Here is a 27,315-nt window from a genome sequence, read left to right on the forward strand (position 1 = left end):
TGGTACTATCTACCCTTTAGCGTCATAGAACCTCCCAACTTATACTGGGAATAAGAAGTTCCACCAAGAAAACGAAAAATTAAGAAGAGCTGTAAGTAAAGAGAAAATCTGTGCACTACATCTTTTTTGGGGGGGGGGGTTTAACATCTTTATTGGAGTATAATTGCTTCACAATGGTGTGTCAGTTTCTGCTTTACAACAAAGTGAATCAGCTATACACATACACACATCCCCGTATCTCCTCCCTCTTGTGTCTCCCTCCCACCTTCCCTATCCCACCCCTCTAGGTGGTCACAAAGCACGGAGCTGATCTCCCTGTGCTATGTGGCTGCTTCCAACTAGTTACCTATTTTACATTTGGTAGTGTATATATGTCCATGCCATTTTCTCAGTTCATCCCAGCTTACCCTTCCCCCTCCCTGTGTCCTCAAGTCCATTCTTTACATCTGCGCCTTTATTCCTGTCCTGCTCCTAGGTTCTTCAGAAGCTTTATTATTATTTTTAAGATTCCATATATATGTGTTAGTATACGGTATTTGTTTTTCTCTTTCTGACTTAACTTCACTCTGTATGAGTTTCTAGGTCCATCCACCTGACTACAAATAACTCAATTTCGTTTCTTTTTATGGCTGAGTAATATTCCATTGTGTATATGTGCCACATCTTCTTTACCCATTCATGTGTCGATGGACACGTAGGTTGCTTCCACGTCCTGGCTATTGTAAACAGAGCTGCAATGAACATTGTGGTACATGACTCTTTTTGAATTATGGTTTCCTCAGGGTATATGCCCAGTAGTGGGATGGCTGGGTCATATGGTAGTTCTATTTTTAGCTTTTTAAGGAACCTCCACACTGTTCTCCATAGTGGCTGTATCAATTTACATTCTCACCAACAGTGAAAGAGGGTTCCCTTTTCTCCACACCCTCTCCAGCATTTATTCTTCATAGATTTTTTGATGATGCCCATTCTGACTGGTGTGAGGTGATACCTCATTGTAGTTTTGATTTGCATTTCTCAGTGATTAGTGATGTTGAGCATCCGTTCATGTGTTTGTTGGCAATCTGTATATCTTCTTTGGAGAAATGTCTATTTAGGTCTTCTGCCCATTTTAGGATTGGGTTTTTTTGTTTTTTTGATATTGAGCTGCATGAGCTGCTCGTAAATTTTGGAGATTCATCCTTTGTCAGTTGCTTCATTTGCAAATATTTTCTCCCATTCTGAGGGTTGTATTTTCGTCTTGTTTATGGTTTCCTTTGCTGTGCAAAAGCTTTTAAGTTTCATTAGGTCCCATTTGTTTATTTTTGTTTTTATTTCCATTTATCTAGGAGGTGGGTCAAAAAGGATCTTGCTGTGATTTATGTCATAGAGTGTTCAGCCTATGTTTTCCTCTAAGAGTTTTATAGTGTCTGGCCTTACGCTTAGGTCCTTAATCCATCTGGAGTTTATTTTTGCGTATGGTGTTAGGGAGTGTTCTAATTTCATTCTTTTACATGTAGCTGTGCAGTTTTCCCAGCACCACTTATCAAAGAGGCTGTCTTTTCTCCATTGTATATTCTTGCCTCCTTTATCAAAAATAAGGTGACCATATGTGCGTGGGTTTATCTCTGGGCTTTCTATCCTGTTCCATTGATCTAGATTTCTGTTTTTGTGCCAGTACCAAAGTGTCTTGATTACTGTAGCTTTGAGGTATAGTCTGAAGTCTGGAAGCCTGATTCCTCCAGCTCCGTTCTCAAGATTGCTTTGACTATTCAGAGTCTTTTGTGTTTCCATACAAATTGTGCAATTTTTCTTCTAGTTCTCTGAAAAATGCCATTGGTAGTTTGATAGGGATTGCACTGAATCTGTAGATTGCTTTGGGCAGTATAGTCATTTTCACAGTGTTCATTCTTCCAATCCAAGAACATGGTATATCTCTCCATCTATTTGTATCATCTTTAATTTCTTTCATCAGTGTCTTACAGTTTTCTGCATACAGGTCTTTTGTCTCCTTAGGTAGGTTTATTCCTAGGTATTTTATTCTTTTTGTTGCAATGGTAAATGGGAGTGTTTCCTTAATTTCTCTTTCAGATTTTTAATCATTAGTGTATAGGAATGCAAGAGATTTCTGTGCATTAATTTTGTATCCTGCTACTTTACCAAATTCATTGATTAGCTCTAGGAGTTTTCTGGTAGCATCTTTAGGATTCTCTATGTATAGTATCATGTCATCTGTAAACAGTGACAGCTTTACTTCTTCTTTTCCGATTTGTATTCCTTTTATTTCTTTTTCTTCTCTGATTGCTGTGGCTAAAACTTCCAAAACTGTGTTGAATAACAGTGGTGAGAGTGGACAACCTTGTCTTATTCCCGATCTTAGAGGAAATGGTTTCAGTTTTTCACCACTGAGAACTATGTTGGCTGTGGGTTTGTCATATGTGGCCTTTATTATGTTGAGGTAAGCTCCCTCTATGCCTACTTTCTGGAGAGTTTTTATCATACATGGGTGTTGAATTTTGTCAAGAGCTTTTTCTGCATCTATTGAGATGATCATATGGTTTTTCTCCTTCAATTTGTTAATATGGTTTATCACATTGATTTTCGTATACTGAAGAATTCTTGCATTCCAGGGATAAACCCCACTTGATCATGGTGTATGATCCTTTTAATGTGCTGTTGGATTCTGTTTGCTAGTATTTTGTTGAGGATTTTTTTGCATCTATGTTCATTAGGGATATTGGCCTGTAGTTTTCTTTCTTTGTGACATCTTTGTCTGGTTTTGGTATCGCTGATGGTGGCCTCGTAGAATGAGTTTGAGAGTGTGCCTCCCTCTGCTATAGTTTGGAAGAGTTTGAGAAGGATAGGTGTCAGCTCTTCTCTAAATGTTTGATAGAATTCGCCTGTGAAGCCATCTGGTCCCAGGCTTTTGTTTGCTGGGAGATTTTTAATCACAGTCTCAATTTCAGTGCTGGTGACTGGTCTGTTTATATTTTCTATTTCTTCCTGGTTCAGTCTCAGAAGGTTGTACTTTTCTAAGAATTTGTCCATTTCTTCCAGGTTGTCTATTCTATTGGCATACAGTTGCTTGTAGTAATCGCCCATGATCCTTTGTAGTTTGCAGTGTCAGCTGTTACTTCTCCTTTTTCATTTCTAATTCTGTTGAGTCTTCTCCCTTTTCTTCTTGATGAGTCTGGCTAATGGTTTATCAATTTTGTTTATCTTCTCAAAGAACCAGCTTTTAGTTTTATTGATCTTTGCTACCGTTTCCTTCATTTCTTTTTCATTTATTTCTGATCTGATCTTTATGATTTCTTTCCTTCTGCTAACTTTGGGGGGGTTTTGTTCTTCTTTCTCAAATTGCTTTAGGTGTAAGGTTAGGTTGTTTATTTGAGATGTTTCTTGTTTCTTGAGGTAGGACTGTATTGCTATAAACTTCCCTCTTAGAACTGCTTTTGCTGCATCCTATAGGTTTTTCGGTTGTCACGTTTTCATTGTCATTTGTTTCTAGGTATTTTTTGATTTCCTCTTTGAGTTCTTCAGTGATCTCTTGATTATTTAGTAGTGTATTGTTTAGCCTCCATGTGTTTGTATTTTTTACAGATCTTTTCCTGTAAGTGATATCTAGTCTCATAGCATTGTGGTCGGAAAAGATACTTGATACGATTTCAGTTTTCTTAAATTTACCAAGGCTTGATTTGTGGCCCAAGATATGATCCTGGAGAATGTTCCATAAGCACTTGAGAAGAAAGTGTATTCTGTTGTCTTTGGATGGAATGTCCTATAAATATCAATTAAGTCCATCTTGTTTAATGTATCACTTAAAGCTTGTGTTTCCTTATTTATTTTCATCTTGGATGATCTGTCCATTGGTGAAAGTGGGGTGTTGAAGTCCCCTACTATGACTGTGTTACTGTCGATTTCCCCTTTTATGGCTGTTAGCATTTGCCTTATGTATTGAGGTGCTCCTATGTTGGGTGCATAAATATTTAGAATTGTCATATCTTCTTCTTGGAGTGATCCCTTGATCATTATGTAGTGTCCTTCTTTGTCTCTTGTAATAGGTTTTATTCTGAAGTCTATTTTGTCTGATATGAGAACTGCTAGTCCAGCTTTCTTTTGATTTTCATTTGCATGGAATATCTTTTTCCATCCCCTCACTTTCAGTCTGTAGGTGTCCCTAGGTCTGAAGTGGGTCTCTTATGGACAGCATATATACGGGTCTTGCTTCTGTATCCATTCGGCCAGTCTATGTCTTTTGGATTAAAATTTAAATTTAATCCATTTAAATTTAAGGTAGTTATCAATAGGTATGTTCCTATTACCATCTTCTTAACTGTTTTTGGGTTCGTTATTGTAGGTCTTTCCCTTCTCTTGTGTTTCCTGCCTAGAGAAGTTCCTTTAGCATTTGTTGTAAAGCTGGTTTGGTGGTGCTGAATTCTCCTAGTTTTTGCTAGTCTGTAAAGGTTTTAATTTCTCCATCGAATCTGAATGAGATCCTTGCTGGGTAATCTTGGTTGTAGGTTTTTCTCTTTCATCACTTTAAATAGGTCCCGCCACTCCCTTCTGGCTCGCACAGTTTCTGCTGAAAGATCAGCTGTTAACCTTATGGGGATTCCCTTGTACGTTATTTGTTGTTTTTGCCTTGCTTGGGCATTAGATCTTAACACACCCTTTCTTCAAAGTTAAAATTTTTCTATTCTCTAGACCTTTATCGAGCATGACATTTTCCCCTGGCATACTCTATATCTGTCATTTTAACTTGGAAAAGTGATAAAACTTCAGTTTGAAAAGAAATTCATTTTAATAATTTCCTGTCCACTAGAGGGCTCCAACATTTCTTCCACAAATGTTACAGATATGACATTACAATAAAAGTATTCATTAAGCACTGAAAAAACTCAAATTATCATTAGCTCACTTAACCCCAGACTAAAAATGGTTACATCTGCTACAATTTTGCATTAATAGTTTTAAAAGATACACGGTTTTCCTGTATTTTATCATCTAAAACATTTTGAATAACCAAAATTGCTTTGCCATTATTCTCACACTAATTGTCAATGTCTCTCTTAGGTAGGGTTTTCAATTTTACAGATATCATAAAGTATACTTTCAGTCCAAAGCTCTAAATAGTAGTTCAAATGTCTTATATAATAGTTTTATAAATACAATAATTTATTTCTTGATAACTTTCCAAATCCAGAAAATTACCAGCTTATCCACCCAGCCTTAGGCTTTATTACTAACAGAAAGAGTAAACATTTTCTTTCAGAAAAACCTAAGTCATTAACATAATTCATGCTACAATTATAAACAGTGAATATTGCCCATCATAAACTATGATTTGCGCTGAGGCGAAAAAAATGAATCATTTAAACACAATGTATTATAATGATATTCTGTTCAGATATTTTCAGATTTTTCTCACAAATAAGTTATTACACTGGAATGTTAGTAAATCTCCTAGTTCAAACTCAATCACTCTTAGCAAAGGAAAAGCCAACATTTTAAGTAAACACATTTATATAATTTATAGGACATCTTTACAGAATGTTCATTGGAAAAGTATCAACTGCAAATTATTTTTTGTAAAGAATATAGCAAATCCATTCACTGGGGGTACCACTCCCACCCATCTTCAAAAGACTGACTTGCTAAATTTGGATTGTAAGAAAAAGAGACTACTTATGGTAAACAAAAAAATTTACTGAATGTTTAAAAATAAATTTTAAATGTTAGTTATATTTACAAAATAAAAAAGTGATGCTAAAAATCGATTTTAGAGTCAAAATAATTGCCGTAAGAAGACTTTACCAAAAACATCAAATGATTTAGCAATTATTATAGCTCATTTATGAACTATCTCCAATGAAAACATGACAGGGGTTATAACTTCACTGCCCCACCTCGTCTCCTAAACAGGATTTTCCTATACAACTGACAGGCACCGTTAACACGTGAAACAGCGTAACATTTGTTTCTAAATAGCACATACGAACTGTCGCCACTGAGAAACTTGACATTTTTACTGCATCTAGCAAAAATGTATGTATTCGTACTTGCAAGAGTGTGTATCCTGATCACTTTAGAGTTGTACTTCAAGGGAAATGTCAGAGTGTGGAAAGAGGTGGGAGTGGACCGGCTGACGCTCTCCAAGAGTGGTAAAAGTCTTCTCACTTTAAGTCACAGATGTAAATGCAGATTGTCAATTACTGATAATAAAAAGTTGAACAACTATGAAGCATTTAATCGACAACTTTCAACCAGTATTTATCATGTCATATTTCAAAAAGTTGAGGATTCTAGGTACATATCAAATAAAGGCACTTCTTAAGCAAAAATGCAACGTAAGTACTAGCAAATGAAGGTTTAAAAGGTTTTAACGCTGGAAAAAGCCCTCAAGACCTCCAACAAGTTGGACAGCTAGAAAATGACACATAAAAAATATTCAGAACCATCTAATCTGAGCTGTACCTTAGATACACTCTGAAATAGCATCACCAGGGCATTATATGTTTATTACATAATACTGCTTTGCCCTTGCATATCACCTTTAATCAAGGGATCTCAAAGCACCAAAGAATCATCATGGCCTTAAAATACAGTCTGAAACAGAAATAGTTGTATTTTATAACTGCAGCTATTAATAAAACCTTGCACTACTTCCCGGTCCCCTGATACGAACACTAGCTTCCACACCTTCTCTCTGACTTGGAAACAGTATTCCCCAAATCATCTCAATTTGTGACTGATGCTACCCGCATTCCAGCTTTTCTTCATCACTGGGCCTAAATAAAGTTGTGGCGCTGTTTTAATGACACAAATCTATTTCACGACAACTTCTGTGACAGATAAATAGTACGAAGGGTGATCATATCTCACAGTGCGCATGATGATAGAAGATGGAGGCTTTAGAGAGAGAGCCAATCTTCGCTGGAGGTGATGAGCCCACAGAGCAATTATCCAACAGAGGAAAGAGCATTTTCCAGCTCCGTCCAGAGACCTCTCCAGGCAACTTCGCGAGTAGGGTGGAGGAAATCAAGTCCAGCTATCCTTAAGCAGGCCGGAGACTATTCTCCGGTGTGCACACCAGGAGGGAAGGGAAAACTAAAAGGACAATGCTCGAGTTTTAAGAATCAGGAAGGAGAGTGTAAGGCTGCTATGTGGCTACCCTAGAGACAGAACACTGTGGTTCCTTTGCATTTAAATAGTGCACTAAAAGGGAAATCAAACGCTAGCAAAATGTCTTTAAACCAAGGTCAAATTATGCCAGTTAGAGCCATTTAATTTTTATTTTACAGCCTGTAAATGAGGTTCACTCTTATTGAAACATCTGTCATTTTAAAATTTAATCACCAGGAAAGTTCAATTTTGTTTTTTCGCTGAAATATACAAACACTCAAATGTTAACTTCATGTAAGTGAGCATAACTATGTTAACTTCACTTCTGTCATAAACAAGATTATTCACCTTCCTGTTAATTGCATTACGTTTGTCCCGAGGACAGCAAAGTGTAATTTCACACTCATACAAACCCACCTCCCAGCACTGTAAACCTACACAGTTCCTGTTAGTCAACAGTCTCAGATCCTTAACCTTTATGCAGAGTACTTTTTGTTTCAGGTTCTTAACATTCCAGTATGAAGGCTCAATCAATAATACGTTTTATGAGCTTTTAAAAGTCCAGTGATGTAACACTACTAAATATTTGGTACTAAAAGTCCTGGAATATTCATTCAAAGTACCAAAATACAGCCAGCCTAGATTTGTGAAAATTCCAAAACGTCTTAATATTTCTGTTGCCATACTTGCTCACCCATACCTTTCAAAAAGCTCACAGCAAATTCTGGTCAAGTTTCTCTCCAAGAGATAACACGTCCCTGTTTTTGGAAATATCAAGCTTGTACCTACTGCGTTAATGATCAGTGCCACCGAGCACGATCCCCGTTTTCCTGTCCACCTCTGTATCTAGCAGGGACACCCGTCCTGAGCTCTGCCCACTGCCACTGACGTTTTCAGAAGCTTTAAAGACACAAGTGTTCAGAGGCTTCTAGCAAAGAAGAAGAGATTTTCTCCACTTCAGGCTACCTTGCTACATGTTCCCAACTTCTCCATTGTCTTTAATCATTTAGAAAACACAAATGAGAAAAATCCGCATTAAAAGCAGTACTTTCTCAAGAGGGACACCAGACCCTCCAACTTCTCCAGATCTCCCAGCACAGTGGCTTTTCAACAGTCCCCCGCAAACCTTCACCCCACGCCTGTATCCTGATTTAATAAGGCTGGAAACCACAATTAAATCAAAGGGTGTCGTAACTCTTATCCTTCACTTACCATATCCGCCGGGACATTACTGGACATCTTGCCGTTTGATATCTATACCCAGACGTTTACGCCGAAAAAAAAAAAATCAAAAAGAGACAACAACAAACAAAAAAGAGAAATCTTCGAGCTACACAAATCAACCTTCACGATCTTGACTGGTTCGAGATGTGCTTCCCCCTAAAATAAGTTCTTTCGGAGCCAAAGTGCCGGCCGGGCCGAGGTTCCGAGCGAAGAGGAGGAACAATCGCCGGGATCGGTTTGGCCAGACCAGGAGGGAACTCCTGGGGTAGCAGCCCCGTCGTCGTCGTCAGCAGCAGCAGCCCCAGGACCGGCCGCGCCAGGTGGACCGAGCCGAGTGACACACGGACATGGAGCGGGGTGGGAGGGGGTTAAATCGTCTTCCTCCTTTCCCAGCCCGGCAGTGATTCACACTTGCTCCCAAGTCGAGTCTTCATTAAGCAGGAGGAGAATGCCCCGGCGCCGCGGTACACAGATAACTATGGGGCTACACATGGACGCGTTCCCCGGCGGACGGCGCGGGGAAACGGCTCAACTCGCGCGGCCGGCGTTGCCAGCCGGGCCGCGGAAACCCGCGCTCAAGGGCATTTAACTCGTTGGCAGCCGAAGCGCAAGCCCGGGCCGGAGAGCCGGGGCGGCGAGCGTGGAAAGCGGGGCGCTCGGCCCGGCAGGAGACCCCACGGCCCGTCGGGGCTCAGGCCGCGGGCGCCTCCGGGCAGCCGCGGGGCTCAGGACACATAGTCTCCGGCTTCCCGGCGCTCCTCTCTCGCCTCCGCCTCCCCCGGCTCCGCCTTCCCCTCCCCTCCCTCGCGAGCTCCCCGCGACGCCGACTTCGGCTGGGCCCCGGAAGAGCCCGGGTCCTTCCTCTCCTCAGCCCGGGAACCGCTTCCTCTCAGAGCTGTCTCTCCTCCTCCTCCTCCTCCACTTTTCAGTACCCTACGCCGCAGCCGCCTCCTGTCATCGCTCCTCAAGCCAACATGGCGGCGGCGGCGGCGGCGGCGGCAGCAGCTGCCGGAGCGCGAGTCGGGGACATGGGAAGAGCACAGCACCCCCCTCGCAGCCGCCGCCCCCGCCTTCCTTCTCCCCCTCCCGCTCCGCGAACACCAAAGGCGTCACTACGGAGACCACCCTCGAGCATCACGGGAAGTGTAGTCTACGCCGGGGGGGGGCGGTGCGGAGGGAGCGGGCCGCCTAACGCGTCCTCGCCCGACTCCGAAGCCACGCCCCTCCTAGCAACAGTTGCTAGGAGAGGAAAGCTCGCTTTAGCCAAGCTGCAGCAGGGAAGTTAGGAGATACCTGCTACCAGAAGTGCTGTGATCGTGGGAATTATTGGGCGAAAATTATTCTGCACAGGGAAATTCCCTCGTGCACAATATACACGCAGAGTTGAAACATGGTTTACCTCCAAGCAGAACCATTCATTTTTAAGGATAGCACGCTCTCCACATCCTGCAATCTCAAAGCATTTTGTATAGTGATTTCGTCTAGGTCTCTCCTCAACAATACATTTGGAAGATCAGAAGCATTGATTTCCAATAAGGTCATAGAAGTTCAACAAGAGTAAGGATATAGTTAAGCAGGGAGAATGTTGGAACATATGTTTCTTGAAGACCCAGGCCCATAAAGCTACACTCTAGTTAATTGAAATTACCAAAAACTGCATTAGATGCAATAGTGTATGAACCAAAAACTGTATTAGATACGATAGTGTATGATGCTAAATCTCTATCAGGAAATAGCTACTACAAACTACATGAGGATTTGCCAGTTTACCAGGCTAGCCCTGAAATTCTATTTAACTCAAGATGTAATTGAAAATTTATACACCTGCAGTGATTAGCAAACAGCAGAAAATAATACCATTAGTGAGAGACTTAGATGAAGAATACATCTACCCCAGATTTAGGAACAAAATGCAGAGACCACAAATGTCTATCTGACTCCCTATACATACCTCTCTTAGGGTATTTTAGGAAGGGTCGTCTCAATGAGACACCTGTATAAAAATGCCAACAAGGTAAGAGTCTGACAGCCACCTCTCCAACCTACAGTTACGTGACCTCATCTGTGAAACAGTCTTGCCTTCCTTCCAGGGGTAAAGTAGGGGCACTTGTGAGGATAAATTCATGCAGGGAAAATAAATCACTTTGTAAATAACAATGCATCATTTGATGTGAAACGTTACTACTTATTCATCCAGCAAACAAACACACTAGGCACTCTGCTAGGCACCAGGAGTTCAAAAATGAATAATCCAGGCAGTGTCCCCCATTGTCTAGGAGCCTGTGTCATTCCCCACAGCAATCTCTCCAGTCAGGTGTGTCTCATCATGATGGAAACTCACAGGACGTTTAGAGTACCTGCCTCTTGATTAGCCCTGCTGGAGAAATTCCAAGCCCTCCTGGAGGCCTATATCATCCTGGGGTGAGTTAGAGTGGTAACCAGGGAGGAGGAGGGTAGATTGAATTCCCAGAGAGACCAAAGGACAGAAGAAAAAAGAGGCATGAATCTTGCCCTGATTAGCCTTCAGGACTTGGTATAGATATTTCTGAGTCCATAGCTACATGATTTTCCTTGGCCTCATTCTCCATGTTTAGCAACCACAGAGGCCTCTCCAGCAGCCCTCCAGGAAATAAGGGCAGCTGAAGATCTTTCAGTGAGTTCAGAAGGAATATTGAAGGCTGTTGCTCACAAAGTTAGTCCTCCACCCTACTCCAAACCCCAACTTTCATCCAACTACTGCCCTGGCCAAGGCTCTGCAAGAAGCAGAAGGTGGCAGGATGTATAGAAGCCTCAACTCACTTCCTCTGCTGTTTCCCAGCAATCATGCGACGACAGGAGACATAATGACCACCACTGCCAGCCCAAGACCTTGGTATTTCTGATACCTTGTGTTGCTGTTTGACACTGGTTACCCCAGCCACCTCCACAAAAGGCAGCATCTTTCAAAAGTAAAGTCCCTGCACCTGGCTGTATTTCCAGTCTCTCTTCTAAGAGAGGCTGCAACATTATTCTCCATAAGACTCATTATAGCTCTTTCCTAATAGAGTTAAGGCACAAGGGAGCATGACTGGACACAGTTGCAGACTTTTCCACTCTCCTCTCTTTCCTCTGTACTTCCCGACTCAAGTGGATGAGAAGAGAGACTGGAAAAAGAGCCCATCTGTCCCCGGCAGGAAAGGATAACATCTTCTTAATACCTTCAATCTACTGTCAGCATCAATTTGAAGGAAGCAAGTGACAAGGCATTTTTGTATTACAGAAAGTAACTCTATGGGAAATCAAAAGACCTGGCCCTGGTGATGAATTTGCTGTGTGACCTTTGACAAGACACTTTGCTTCTCTGAGTCTCAATTTGTTCATCTCAGGAGGTGGGACTAAAATCTCTAAGGCCCCTTCTAAGAGTCTGTGAAGTCAAGTCCTGGAAGAATAACACATGACACCCACGACCTGTTAAAAATATCTCCCCCAAGTGGCTGCTCATGGGTATGAGGGGTTTTTTGTGGGGTGGAGGGTAGAGTATGATGGAAATGTTCTAGAATTACATTACGGTGATGGCTGCATAACTCTGTAAATATGCTAAAAACTATTGAATTGTACATGTGAAATGGGAGAATTTATTTTTTTTTAAATTATAAATACACATAATTTAAAATGTACCATCTTTACCTTTTTGGGGTGCACAATTCAGTGGCATTAAGTACATTTACTCCGTTGTACTACCGTCGCCACCATCCATCTTGCAGAACTCTTTCATCTTGTGAAACTGAAACTCCAAACCTAATACACAACTTCCCATTCCCCCTCCCCCTCCCTCCAGCCCCCGGCAACCACCATAATACTTTCTGTCTCTATTAATTTGACAACTCTAGGTACCTAATATAATTAGCATCATACAGTACTTGTCCTTTCATAATTGGTTTATTTCACTTAATGTCTTCAAGGCTCATCCATGTTGTAGCATGTGTCAGAATTTCCTCCCTCTTTAAGAGGAAATAAATACTCCACTGTATGTATGTACATATTACATTTTGCCTATCCATTCATCCATCGATGGACACTTGGATTGCTTCTACCTTTTGGCTATTTTGAGGTGGATGATTTTTATGATATGCAAATTATATGTCAGTGAAGCTGTTAAAAATATAATCTCCCCTATCTGCCATGTAAGGGGTCTGAAATGATTTCCATCTTAGAATCATTCCTTAAGGGTCTTCACAAAAAACTCTGGAATTTAAACTAGAGAGAAGCATTATTTTCTATAAGACCAGTAACCTTTAATCAGATATTACTTTGCTTGATTATCTCATTATGCCATCCATTGTCATTTATTAAAGATCTGGGGGTAGGAAAATGCCACAAGAGGCAGAGAAAGGTTTGCAACAATGCCTGGGGGGTGGAGACAAGGGTTGTGGAAATACCATACTCGGTGGGCAAAGTGGAAGTAAGAACTTTGAGAACCTCCTTTGCCCACTATGTCCGGTTTTACCCAAGACTGGCCTGGTCCTCTTTGGTCCCAGTGTAAGAGACACATCAAGGTTTTGCTTTGTAAAATTATACTACATTTCTTTCTCATGAGAAAATCTATATGAAGTCCCCTAAAACCAATGTGAAGACTCCCATCATAGAAGTGTTCTCAAGAAATGTTCATTTCCTACCACAAAAAAGGTCGAGGTCTTTTCTCTGAAACTAGATGTGATTTGCTAGTTACTGGTTTAGTAATGGACTTTCCCCCTTTAGTCTTTACTCTTGCTGCAGCAGAATAAACGGACTGTGTGTGTCTGTAGATTTGAGAATCGTGCTCTGAAGCGTTTGGGATATGAAGAAAAGAATTATATTGTGTAAGGCAAGGGAACAGGCCAGACACGTTGGCTGACCTATGTTCACTCCTGAGGGGGCACCCCTACACACATGTTGCAAATATGTCCAGCCTTTTAACCCTACACTCCCCTAACCAGACATTCTCAACCCAGTTCCCATAAAAGTCACTAGGAACCACTTAAAAAGACAGATGCCCCAGCCCTTCCCCAGAACAATTAAATCACACTCTCCTGGACCGGACCTGACACCGGTATTTTTCAAACCTCCCCTAAGTGTTTTGATGGTGCAGCCACAACTGAGAAACACTGTGTATGTCAAATTCCTTCAAGTTCAGCTTCCTTCCTTTGCCTCAGTCTTGTCTTAGTAAAAAGAGTGATAACCTGTAGGTACTGTGATTTGTAAAGGTGGCCACAGTCACAGAGATGTAAGGAATAATCATAAGCCCGCTGCTCTCCCCTCCCCCGCCCCACTGTGTTCATTTACTCACCCAGACCTTGACCTCTCCTCTGATACAACGCAAGTCTCTTTACCTCAAGACATTTCCCTCTGCTTAGAGTCCGTGGGAACAAGCACTGGGCAGTTTGAAAGCACAGAGGAAATGAGGCAAATTCAGCCTGGAGGTATCTGGAGTTGAACCAGGTGAAGGCCAGGTGAACAGCCGGGGTGTTCAGGAAGAGCACATACACACACACACACACACACACACACACACACACACACACACACGGGTTGAGACGCAGACTGGAAGCCAAGGAGTCAAGGAGGGGAGGTGGCTGAAGCCCAGATTGCTGCTTGGGAATGGGGGAGGGGTGAGGCAAGAAAAGGGCAGGAGAGAGAACGTGGAGGCCAGTCACCAAGCACCTTGCAACTGAGGCTGAGCAGTTTGGATTTACTCTGATAGCAAATGGAAGCCATTGAAAGGTTGTAGATGGGGGAATGCCATGATGAGATTTGTTTTTATAGGAGGATGAAAAAGGGCCTCTGAACTCCAACAGTACCTTTTATCTGTATGTTTTGGGTTAGTTGTCATGGACCCACGTAATCTAAAAACTCTTAGGCGGTCCTGAAGATGATCAAAGCCCAACTCTTTTTTCTTTTTTTTTTTTCAGATCAGAAAGACCAGTTTTATAGGAGACCAGGACTGCCTCCTAACACAGAGCTTGTTACTCTCTTCTGCTAACAAAGTTCCACAAAAACAAGGAGTCATTCTACTACATAATACATAGTCAACCCAGGATGTACTTTTCTCTTTTATTTTTAAAATAAAGAGCAATGCCAATATTATAGAAACTTTGGAAATTAGAAAAACTATTTTTGTTTTTTGTATATTTCCTTCCAGGTTGTTTTATGTACATAATTTCACATATTTGTGGTATGCATAACATTTTCTTTTCAATATTAAATGAAAAATTTTTTTTTTTTTTTGCGCTCCGCAGGCCTCTCACTGCTGTGGCCTCTCCCGTTGCGGAGCACAGGCTCCCGAGGCGCAGGCTCAGCGGCCATGGCTCACGGGCCCAGCCGCTCCGCGGCGCGTGGGATCTTCCCGGAGCGGGGCACGAGGCCATGTCCCCTACATCGGCAGGCGGACTCTCAACCACTGCGCCACCAGGAAAGCCCTGAAAATTCATTTTTTAAACATTAAAATTTTTAATGTTACAAACGGCTACCTAATCTTCCTACTCATTTGTAACGGTTGCATACTATTCCACTGTGTCCATGTACTATAATTTATACAATCATTTTCTGTTTGGGGGACGTAAAGGTTGCTTGCAATTGTATGCTCTTTGTGCAAATAAGTCTTTCTGCATTTCGAATTACTTGTCTAGGGGAGAGTCCAGAAACTGTTATCATGGAGTCAAGTCTATACGCCTCCCCATGGCTCTTGAACTGTGCATTCAAGTTATTCTCCAAAGGGTTTGCCTGCTCAGAATGCTGTCTGTGAATATGAATACCAACTTTACCATCATCACCACCCCAGCCCTTATGTGTATCTATAGCTGTACTACCTGTTTATAATATGCACGTATACCTTGCGTACAACAGCAGTGCACAGTGGTGACTGGGCAGTCAGAGCTCCACCCCGCTACCCCATCAGCCCTTCTCTCCTCCAATTAAAGACACAATCCAAGTAAAAACAGGTATATTCTATGTAAGCGCAGCTTCAACAACACACCCACACCCACATCCACACACACACACACACACACACAACCCCAACCAGATAGGAGACCCCTCATATTTAGAAGTTTTGGATCTATCCCTGACTATGTATGCTATTCATTAGGTTAAAAAAAATCCTGTTCCTTGTGGATTTTCATTTTGCATTGAGATGATTTCTATCTGGTTGAGCCTTTTTCTGTGTGTAAGAAATAAACATTTTTGAATGTTCATTTCTTACACACAGAGAGCAAGCAGAAACAGGACAGCAAGCACAGTACAGTCTGGGGCCAGTGTGGATAAAGCCCAAGAAGCTTACCTGGTGCATAGCTGGGGTGATCCCTCACGTGGGGAGGATGCATCTTCCCTCCAGCTGGGCATGGGTGACATGACCGTGGAGTTTTAAGCGTCATTTTAGTATAGATATCAATCAGATAACATAAAGAAATTATTTTCTTATTTACAAATAATTTATTGACATAAGACAGCTCCTGGGCCACCACATCATGAGTGAAGGAGGTAACACCCAGTTTTGCTACAGGTTGGCAGCTTTGTTATTTCTCCCTTGGGCTGCAGCCACCTTTCTACCTGTTTGGATCGTGGGTCTTCAACTATCTGTAACCTCCTTAAGGGCCTGAACTGGGTTTTATTCATCTTTGTAGCCTGAACGCTTAACATAGTGAATGAATAACACCCAACACCCTTGCCAGTAAGTGCACGGAAGAGATGAACATTTATGTTCTCTTCCCAGTTCCATGATTTTGTAAAGTCGGGGATTACCTTTTGATGTTCTATTCAGACCTAGAGGTGTGCCTCATTAACGCAGCAATGATATTCGGGCTCAGCTCAATTGCTTTCCCACGACTAAGAGAATATGCCAACGGAAAGACAATTTTTGTGTGAAGGCTGGAATTCGCTTTTGAAAAAACGAGAGTTATGTTTTTTAATGGTCACATAGTTCTAGCAAGCTTTTGCAAACATTACAGCCACGGGAGTTGGGCAGTCCAGTCTAGTCATAGGCCACTAGAAAAGTAATACCTGTGTTTGACCTCTCGCTGATGTCCCACAATGCCTTTCTTCCTGACCTGACCCCATGTTTGCCCACACTATTGAATATCTAAAGCTAAAGTTGGAAGGAACCTTAGTGATGGCATCATCTTCAACTCTTTTAACAAGTGAGGAAATAGAAACTTTTTGAGAAGCACGCACATTTTCTCTGTACTTTTCAAATGTACACGAGAATGAGTTTCCTCTAAGATGTTCCAAGAAACAAAAAGGCAGAATAGTTCCTAGTGGCATTATGTAATTGTTGAATTATTATATAACTCTGTGTTAAGTCATGACAAATATACCAAATGAATATAAAATGTATCATCAAATTGGTATCCTAAAATACAATCATTATTCTTGGTTTCCACTGTCACAGAAATCAGCCCACCATCACAGGATTATTCAATGAAGAAAAAAAATTGTAATGCCAAAAGTAATAAAACTCTATTCAATTAAAAAACAATTAAAAATCCTGCATTAGCATTACACTCCCATCAGTGCAGGCAAAACAACTGTCCTTTAACACTAATCTTGTGGCATGTGGCATGAGCTGGAAATTCTGTTTCTTTTGTACCCCAATAACCTCCACCATAGTCATCGGGCTTTTGTTTGTTCATTTTTATTTTTTTATGGAAGTTGCTTTACAGTGCTGTATTAGTTTCAGATAGTCATTGTTTTTGACACGAGTTTTTTGATTGATCGATCCATAATTATTCCACGCTGTTCAAATTGTGGTTTTTTCTTTTCACCAAGGCAGAGAGTGACCCTGTCCATCATTAATGCAATGCACATTATCTTACTATCTAAGAGAGCAGAATGAAGCATCAAAGAAAGATTTCTCCAAAGCCTTGTGTACGCCCTTGAAGGCTTCCAGTGTGTCACACTGACAGGGAGGTTGCCAGTCGGAATGGCTGGGCCAAAGAATGGCCTCTGTCATGACTGATTCAGTCCTTGAGTCGGGCCTTGTTGGGCAACTGCCCTTGTGGTTGAATTTCACGACCGTGTTTCCTACACTGAATAACCATCAGTCTCATCCTCCATGCCGATCGGGAACCTTCATGCCACATCACCATCTCACCTTTTGGGGTGATTCATATGTCATTAATTTATCACACAACCTTTGACTTAATACCACAGATAAAAGAGAAAACCTAAAATGAACTTAAATCAACAGATTATAGTGAAAGAGAGAGGGGGAAATAACATATTGGTTGTGAGTGTGGGCCCTGGGTTTAAATCCTGGCTCTGCCATTTATCAGATGTGTAAACGTGGGTGAGTTACTTGATTTTCTCATCTAAAAAAAATTATGAAAGTAAAAAAGCGCATACACAATACATAAATTTAAAAGAGAACTCTTTCTAGCACACAATAAGCTCTCAATACTAATCTACGATTATAATTATAATGAAATGGGATGCAGTGATAGAGGCTTCAAGTGTTAGTGCTACAGGTTTGTCTCAGTCTACTTTTTCTGCTATGCTAGGATTTTCACATGTGATAGTAACTCGACTAAACCAACTTCTCTTAGAGCAAGTGTTCTCAGCTATTTGTTCATGCTCAGCTCGGATCCAGCAACACTGTCGGCCTCTTGTTATAGAGACCAATGGAACCACATTTATGAAAAGGTCGGCCTCATGGCTAGCAGAATAAAGCAAGTTGAACATGGAATTTGAACCCTAAACTGTGACCTCATGGCCTCTTACTTCACAGACAAAAGGAGTCAGGTAAGAAATCTCACAGATTTGTATCCAGCCCTTAACCTGTAGCATCCATACTCTTCCCTCATCAGCTTTGGGGGAAGCCCTAAGCCTCTCCTAAGAATCAGCCCTCTACCCACCCAGGAGCCACTCCTTCTGTCCCCAGAACGCTGTTCCAACAAACAACCCTTCTCTTGTCTTCCATCTTCCATCTCTCCCTCTCCCGAGGTTCTTCTGCCCAGGGTGACCATATAACATGTTGTCCCAAATCGGAAAAGTTAAAGAAAAGGGGACATTGTTGATACTTGCACAGGGAAGCTGGGACTACCCCAGGCAAACTTCTCCTTACCATGGAAATATGCTCAAATCTCTCCTATCTTTAAAAAGAAAAAAAACAGGCTCTCCCATTTCTCAGAATTCTTTCTAATTCCTCCTATATCTTGTTCCTCCTTTAATATCAGCTTCTTTAAAGTATTGAGCATGTCCCATACACTCCTTATTTTTTTTATTTATTTTTTTTTGCGGTACGCGGACCTCTCACTGTTGTGGCCTCTCCCGTTGCGGAGCACAGGTTCCGGACGCGCAGGCTCAGCGGCCATGGCTCACGGGCCCAGCCACTCCGCGGCATGTGAGATCTTCCCAGACCGGGGCACGAACCCGTGTCCCCTGCCTCGGCAGGCGAACTCTCAACCACTGCGCCACCAGGGAAGCCCCCATACACTCCATTTAACCCTCACTCAGGGCTGCTGCCAGGAAAGCCAATCAAGTGAAGGGCTACGGGGCAGATGGTTCTAGATATTTCTCACTTAAGGGACGTATCGTGCATACACATCTAAAATCCTAACCTTCCCTGTATGCCCTCAGAGCACATGGTAGTTGTTCAGTAAATGCTGTGAGTTGGATAGTTAAGCTGCAGATACTAGGAAAGTTCAGCGGCCGGGCTCTGCATCTCTTAGGACTCTCCTACTATCCCCCTGTTAAGAAGACATTGCTTTACAAGATTGGTCAGATTGTCATGGGGAAGCAAGGAAAACAGAGTCAGCAGGGAATGACTGAGTTTCTGATTTGTAAACAAAGCTGCCACTGGCTCCTGGGTATGGCCAGTTCTGACAGTTTCAAAGTACTATGGGGATTTAGAGAGGAATTTTCTGTTTTGACCTCGTGGTTAGCTTTTTCATGAAATATTCCTCTGTTTGTTTCCTACAATTATTTTCACCTTCATCACTTTTCCATCCCTGATCTTATACCCACGTGACATTGAAGTAGGAACATAAGTCTTCGGTGAGATCAGGATCCCAGGAAGAGAGAGTAACATGGTAATTTTGTTAAAGCCCCGGAAGCACATTTCCCAATTCTACTTAGTGAATTTGTGTCTTGCCATCTTTAAGCAGAACTGAAATCACAAGTATTTGGATTTAGCTTGAAAATGAAAACACATGTGAGTTCTAAACCAGCTTCAAAACTGAGAAAAAAAAAAGGTTATTTCCTACTTATAGAAAATCTAACATGAGAGATATCCCTAAAACACGTTATTTTGTAAGTTCTTCAAAACACTGCAGCAATTTGCACAAAAGTGTGCTTGGTGGTGCTTACGATGCACACGATGGTAGCCTAAGGATTTGACAAGTAAAGCCCAGCCATTTCCATTATCACTGAAAAATCTCCATATTTAATTACATTTTAGCAAAGTCATCTTTTCCCTAAATCCTAGAAGCTCCAAGCACACTTCACCCCCAAATATTTCCATGTGCTACAGAGAATACATGGAGAACATAAACAGAAGAGAAGGGGAAGAGACAGAAGCAGTACACCCAGGCATAACATTTGCAAAAGAGTTAGCAGAAAACCAGGCAACAAGCACAGATGCCATGCGTGCCCCCAGGCAAGAGGCGGAGGAGGGCAACTACTCCCTTTGCCAGCTCTGCTTCTTCCCTGAGGGGCCCAGGGCAAGGTCCTTGACCCCCTCCGTCTCGTCTCCTCCTAGCTTTCAACACTTGCATTTGTGGATTATGCCTAGGCTGTTTAGTTAACTTGCCCAAGGGGAATTGCACCAATTACAAAGTCATGGATGGGAATGATTTTCCCTTGCAATTTTTCATACTGCATGGGGTTTTAACCAGGTAACAGAATGGGCAAAGAACATGGAATGTTCCTCCACAAACCTTCCAGACTCCATCCTGTGTCTGCCTGTTTTCAGGATACAGAAAGTGAGGACAAGAGACCTCACACCAATCAGAATGGCATCATTAAAAAGTCTACAAGTAACAAACGCTGGAGAGGACGTAGAGAAAAGGGAACCCTCCTACACTGTTGGTGGGAATGTGAATTGGTACAGCTACTATGGAGAACAGTAGGGAGGTTCCTTAAAAAACAAAAAATAGAGCTACCATATGATCCTGCAATCCCACTCCTGGGCATATATCTGGAGAAAACTCTAATTCAAAAAGATACACGCACCCCTATGTTCAAAGCAGCACTATTTACAATAGCCAAGTCATGAAGCAACCTAAATGTCCATCGACAGATGAATGGAGAAAGAAGATGTGGTACATATATACAATGAAATATTACTCAGCCATAAAAAAGAATGAAATAATGCCATTTACAGCAACATGGATGGACCCAGAGATTATCTTACTAAGTGAAGTAAGTCAGACAGAGAAAGACAAATATCATATGATATCACTTATATGTGGAATCTTAAAAATAATGATATAAATGAACTTATTTACAAAACAGAATAGACTAACAGACATAGAAAACAAACTTATGGTTACCAGAGGGGATAGTGGGGTGGGTAGATAAATTAGGGGTTTGGGATTAACATATACACACTGTTATGTATAAAATAGATAAACAACAAGGACATACTGTATAGCACAGGGAACTATATTCAGTGTCTTGTAATAAGCTATAATGAAAAAGAATCTGAAAAAGAATCTGTATATGTATGTATAACTGAATCACTTTGCTGTATACCTGAAGCTAACACAACATTGTAAATTAACTACACTTCAATTTAAAAAATGGTTTAAAAGAGAGAGAGAGAAGGAAAAGACAAGAGGAGAATATAAAGAAAAGGAGGGGGCAGCAGAAGGCAAACTGAATGGTACCAGCTCTCCTGGGCAACCTCCACGTGTCAGGCACCATTTGGGACTTTGCATCCTTTATTTCATGTAAGCTTTACAACAACCCCGTGAGGTCACATCGTTTTGCCCAATTTTACAAATGGAGAAGAGACTCAGGAGATAGATAACTTTCTCAAGGTCCCTGGGATTCAGACTCAGATCTGTTTAATTCCGGGAAGGATTAAGGAGAAGGGCAGGGAACAATTAGAAAAAGTACCGTGTGGTAGAGTTGAGTTAAAACCTTAGAAGGGGTCTTCCGTGGTGGCGCAGTGGTTGAGAGTCCGCCTGCCGATGCAGGGGACACGGGTTCGTGCCCCGGTCTGGGAGGATCCCGCGTGCCGCGGAGTGGCTGGGCCCGTGAGCCATGGTCGCTGAGCCTGCGCGTCCGGAGCCTGTACTCCGCAACGGGAGAGGCCACAACAGTGAGAGGCCCGCGTACCAAAAAAAAAAAAAAACAAAAAAAAAACAAACGTTAGAAGGACATTCACTCTCTTTAGCTCATGCATATACACTTTTCTTCCATAAAGAACAAAAACAGATAAATAGCTTTAGGGACCCAGAAATAAGTTATTAGAGTCATAAAATGCTGGCTTTTGAGTTTAGTTTCTTCTAAGGATATAATTTATCCATTAAATCCACTCCTGGGGTTCTCTTATTCCTGGAAGGGTGTTCCTACTTTCTGCACAAATATGATTCCAGGTAGCTCTGCATCATGACATAGTCAAAGAAATCAAATAAAACTTTGCCGTTTATTTAAAATCAAATCACACGACTAACATTTATTAGTATAAAACGGTGGCAAGCTTAAATGCATCTCCTGACACTGTAACATGCTTGGAGGCCTGAACAGATCTTGTGCCTTTTTGCTATTCTTTTTCTTGCAAGCTCCATCCCTTTAGGACATGAGCGAGTGGCCCAAAGCTCATTTTTTAAAGTGTTCTAAAGAAGCACTTGTCAAATTTCAAATTCAGATTTCCTTGCAGGCTGCACATGGAACAAATGAAAGATGGTTCTCTTGCAACTTGAGTGTGCTTCCCCTACACCTGGTGGTTCTTTGGGGCTTATCGTGTACGGTCGTTAAATTAAAAAACCGGTTTCCTGTGAATAAGGTTATTCCTTTGGAATATGCTAAATAACAGTTATAAAAATATTTGGCGGAGGGTTTTGTTGGCATTGGAGGCCGCTTTTTTTTCCCCCAAAAGTCAAACTCCAATTATATTTCAGCATACGTGCATTCTTTACATGGGCATGTGCGGTTTTGTTCTAGTTTCTGTGGTAAATCAAATGTGCGAAGTCTCAAGTTTATGAATAAATCATATTAACAATAATTCTTATGAGGCTAAGTATAAAATTAAAAGTCTTGATTACAAACCATCAGTACCTCCATTGTCGGGGGGGCACTGTGGTCCTCAGAACAGCTGCCTGGTGCTCCCCGTGCTTTACTCGGTTGGGATGCCTTCATGCTGGCCACCTTATTCACCCTTTATTTATAGCACTATGGGTGTGTTTATTTCCATCCTTGTAAAAACTTTCTGCTGACGGCAAGATACACAAAGCTTTCAGATCAAGGAAGGGACCTACCATTTTTGGAACCGATCATGTTTTATGGGATGATTCATTATGGATTCTTTGGCTAAAGTGGATGGTCTTTTTTCAGCCTTTGTTTTCAGCGCAACTAACCTAACTGGCTGTGCGTCTGGAATTCACTTTATCCGCACTGACAAGTAAATGAATACATGGTCCTGGGTGGAGGGTTGACATTTCTAGGTTTTGATCAGCCCATGTATTCTAGTCTGATTCTAGAATCAGAGGAAAACTTAGGCATATCCTATAAGGGTTAATCCTCTAGGTCTCCAGCTTGAGTTCCTTCATGTCAGGGAATCTGAAAAGATGGTGATGGGGGAGAGAGGAGGGAAGAATCCTTGAAATAATTTCAACTCTTTAAAAAGGTTAATAAAAGTTGTATATTTGTAACCGGTAAGGCTGCTCAGGAGACTCAAATGTCACATTTCTTGGATTTTTGGCTGGAACATGATGGCATTGATCATCCCATGGAAAAATCTATTAATAAAAACTTAATAAATGCAGTTTAGTAGATGAAAATCTTTCAGAAAAATGGGGTGCATTGGGGAAAGATAACAAAATATTATGCAAAACCACTGACTGGGGCTTCCCTGGTGGCGCAGTGGTTGAGAGTCCACCTGCCGATGCAGGGGACGCGGGTTCGTGCCCCGGTCTGGGAAGATTCCACATGCCGTGGAGCACCTGGGCCCGTGAGCCATGGCTGCTGAGCCTGCGCGTCCGGAGCCTGTGCTCCGAACGGGAGAGGCCACAACAGTGAGAGGTCCGCATACCGCAAAAAAAAAAAGATAACACTTAATAATCATGAGAGCCATTCAACAGATACATACACTGTACCATGTACTGTTCAAGATGAACCCTACCTGAATTAGCTTTCTGACCCATTCTCACATGAAACTAGATTATCACTACAATGGTACTTTGGAATATCTATTTGTATCAATACATAAAATCAATACTTAAAAGGCTTCTTTTACTCTAATCTTTGCAAAAATAACAAAAGGATTAATTAAGAATGACTGAGTTCAGAAAAGGCATATAAATGAATTTGTCTCTTAAAACTTGTCAAAAATCACAAATACAAATGTAATACATCTTCATTAGAAAAATGTGAAAGGACATAAAGATGGAAAAATAAACTCCATCCACAATCCTAACCCTAAATCTTCTCCTACCCCACACCATTTGTCTTGTTTTCTACATTTCTTGTAAATATTTGGACTCAACCTATATATAAAAATTTCGAATCTTGCTCTTTTTTTTTTACTACCATAAACACTTTGCAAGCGTCACAACTCTTTGTAAATATCATAGTGAATGACTGCATATCATCCCGTCATAAGGTCATGTAACAACATATATATTTATATATATATATATTCACATTTATTATTTTTACCTGAGCTGGAACAGGTCCTTGAATATGACTATTATATCCTCTCTCTTGCTAAACCCAGCATCTTGGGAAGATCCTAAGGAACAATTGTCCAAGGTCCAGTTATAATTAAGAATAAAAATTAAAAGTCCTTAAACTGTATCATTAACTCTTAGTCAAAGTTGAATGTATTTTAAATGTGCATTGATTTTCTTTCTTTTTGATATTCATAGCTCAATCTAGCATCCTTTAGACCCAGGTCTTTGGGCCGTTAGCAATTGGTAGAGATTTATATTTCGACTATGTACACAGTAGAACAAATATATATTATATATATATAATTGGTGATTGATGTTTCCACCTCCCAAAGTCCTTAATGCCAAAGTCCTTTTTTCAGTTGAACTGTATTAAACTTTATTTAGTTTTTCTTTTTTTTAAAGAGATTTCACAATATCCTTGCGTTGCCCTGGAATATTACATAACTAGGGTCTTGGAGTCAGGATGAAAGTTATGTTAATATCACATCTTACGTGACAGGAACAACATTATTCTGGTGTTTTGATGAAGCAATAGTTTTGAGGAACGAAAAGGAAAAAAAAGATTATCTGTGGTGCCCACAGAGCATCTGGGGGGTGTGGCGGGATCCTGAAGGGTGGGGGGAGTCCAGGGCAAGCGAGGAGCGAACTAAAGCATCGTGGGCGCAGGAGGCAGAGTGTCCGCACACCAAAGGACCGAGAAAAAAAAAAAAAAAAGAAAAGGAAAAAAAAAATGCCATTGTTTGCCTGGCTGATTTTAAAGTCTCATTTTCATGGAATGAAATTCATTTAAAAGTCATTATAAGGCAGTTTTTAGTTATTACATTCTAGTGATGGAGGAGTTTGTAATGTATTCATAGAAATAATTAAATGTTCATAATAGTGCTCTTGTTCACCATTTCTGAAGACAGCATTCTTTTAAACTATAAAAGCTCAGAACCCACCTATTATCTTTGATTGATTCCCTGAAATGCCCTCTCGTTCAGTTTCAAGTAGTAAAACACATTGAGGATTTGGAGAACCCAAAAGGGAAGTTCATAGAGGTTGACTGAGCTGAACAGTCAGAATTAGAGGTTTTCTTTTTAAAATGCGTTACTTTGAACAACAGTCAATTAAAAATCTTGAGAAAAATGTAGGTCGATGGAGAGGCAGAGCCTTTAGGTGGGATAGATTTCTTTTTTCCCCCTAATTCCTATGTTGCTTGGGATAAAGTTCCAGAAAGGAACCCTTAAAGGCATGAAGGGTCTAGGCCACCAGCCCAGCAGTCTTTATGGCAGGGGACATGACTTTAAATTCATCCTGTCTTGGTTGCAGGAAGGAAAATTCTTTCTCTGCAAAACCTACTCCCACTTCCACCATCAGATTTCCTCCGATTTGTAGAAACTGTATCAGCATTTTGTGAAGGTGAAAGAGCTCTGAAATAAAGGGCTACGTTTGCTTTGAAGGTCCGGCAGGGACAAAGCAAGATTCTTTTTCTCCCTGGAGGATTGGATGGCACAATAAAAGACAAGAATGTGAGTGAGGGGCACCAAGGAGAAATATAAAGGACACAGTCCGGCCCTTCTTGATAGGGCTAGCTTCCTATTCTCCTGGTTAGAAAAACATGCTTCGCCAACTAAGTTTGTCCTTTTCCATCTCCGTGGTTTTGTTTTACATCAATTTACAGATTTCCTTGCTGTGCCCTCATATCTCTTTGTGCTGGATTCTCCCACTCTTGCGACTGCCACTCTGTGAACAGAATCAGTTGTAAATTTATTCCTACTTTTTCAGCTCTGTGGAATATCAGGGGTTTCTTTGTTTGCTTGTGTGTTTTTGTAGGATGTGATCTCCCAAATAGCCTGGTAAACTTTAAAAGAAAATCAGAGATATTCAAACTTCAGCCATGCAAGGATCTCGACCACCCTTTCTGTGGCACAGTGGCTCCCAGGCCACATCTGTACCTTGCGTTCCCTTCCATTTACAGCAAATTACCCTTTACACACTAATCGTCAACACTGCCAAAACCAGAGCGTGATTGGAGCAATTGACTCTTTTATTCTTTAAATTAAAATTAAGCCAAAAGACCAACGCTCAGAGTGGCAAATAAAGCAAGGTCTACCTGTTTTAAGAAAGTCTGAAGGATTACAGTCCAGATCTGCAAACCCCATGCATTTGGGAGTGATTACTTGCTTTGTAGAAGAATCTTTGACTTTGCAAAGGAGTCACTAGAGGATTTGCTTGAAAGCTCTATTGCGCTGAAAATCATTTGGTTTACTTACCTTTAATTTACACCAAGGGCTCTTCTCTTGGGTAAAGGCAGTGATATCCTGCAAATGGCCAAGGATGCCAACCACTTACTAGAGAAAGTCTGACAGGTAATATCTGTTAAAACTGCTGACTGGGTTGGTGGGAGTTTTTTTTTAAGAACGAATGACAGGCAGACATCCATACATTGCACTAAACTTTGGAGAAGTCCCCACTTTGGAGAAGCAGAATGGTCTTGTCTGTCAATGGAGACCTGTTTGACTTGGTGAGGTAATTGTAAGTGGCTGACCTTAGATCTTGGCTGAGATAATCAGGTTACTAAAGTACACAAAGGAGAATTAGCTCTAATACAGAAACTTGAGACAAGAGTTTAAGGGAGGGTCCAGAATAATGAAAAAACTGTGAATATTTTCAAAGAGTTCCCATTGTGCATCTTGAACTCATCTAAATGGAAAAACATGAGGCGAGTTAATGAAAAATGTGGAAAGCTCGGATCCTAGCTTAATTGTACAGTTTTGTTCAAAATAATAGATTAACAGTTACCGAGCACCACACACCATGGCCAGCCAGTGTGCTGGGCATTTTCTCTCTATTTCATTGAACACAAAGTCATAAACTGATGAACCCAGCAATTTAAACCATGTTTAAAGGCAACGTTTCTTTAAATCTGGAATTAGAAGCAAAATCTTACTCACTTTAGACTGGGTTTTTCCTCCTAATGGCAAGAATTTTACATTTGCAAAGGGACAAATTATGTTGAACTCATGGGTAATTAAATATTGACTTTAGTGCATCTAAATTATTGCTCATTTTACAAAAAGCTTAGAATTAGGCATTATATATGCGTGATATGGCTTAGAAGTAAGATTAAAACCTAGTTTCTTTTTCATATATTTCCTCAAAT

The 27,315-nt window shown here is 41.1% G+C and overlaps 1 protein-coding gene across 1 annotated transcript in view; it reads right to left on the reverse strand.

Annotated features, from left to right (window-relative positions):
• The window catches only part of UBL3 (ubiquitin like 3), an 87,275-nt gene extending 61,248 nt beyond the window's left edge, over positions 1-26,027 (reverse strand). The window contains exons 1-2 of the mRNA XM_065896155.1: positions 26,015-26,027; positions 8,314-8,493 (exon numbers count right to left, since the gene is read on the reverse strand). Of these exons, the coding sequence (XP_065752227.1) occupies positions 8,314-8,340 (27 nt within the window). The 5' untranslated portion in view covers positions 8,341-8,493; positions 26,015-26,027. The remainder of the gene's footprint in view (positions 1-8,313; positions 8,494-26,014) is intronic.
• Positions 26,028-27,315: the final 1,288 nt, after the last annotated feature.

This window comes from Phocoena phocoena, chromosome 18 (genome assembly GCF_963924675.1).
Source record: "Phocoena phocoena chromosome 18, mPhoPho1.1, whole genome shotgun sequence".
In the NCBI taxonomy this organism is placed as follows: domain Eukaryota; kingdom Metazoa; phylum Chordata; class Mammalia; order Artiodactyla; family Phocoenidae; genus Phocoena; species Phocoena phocoena.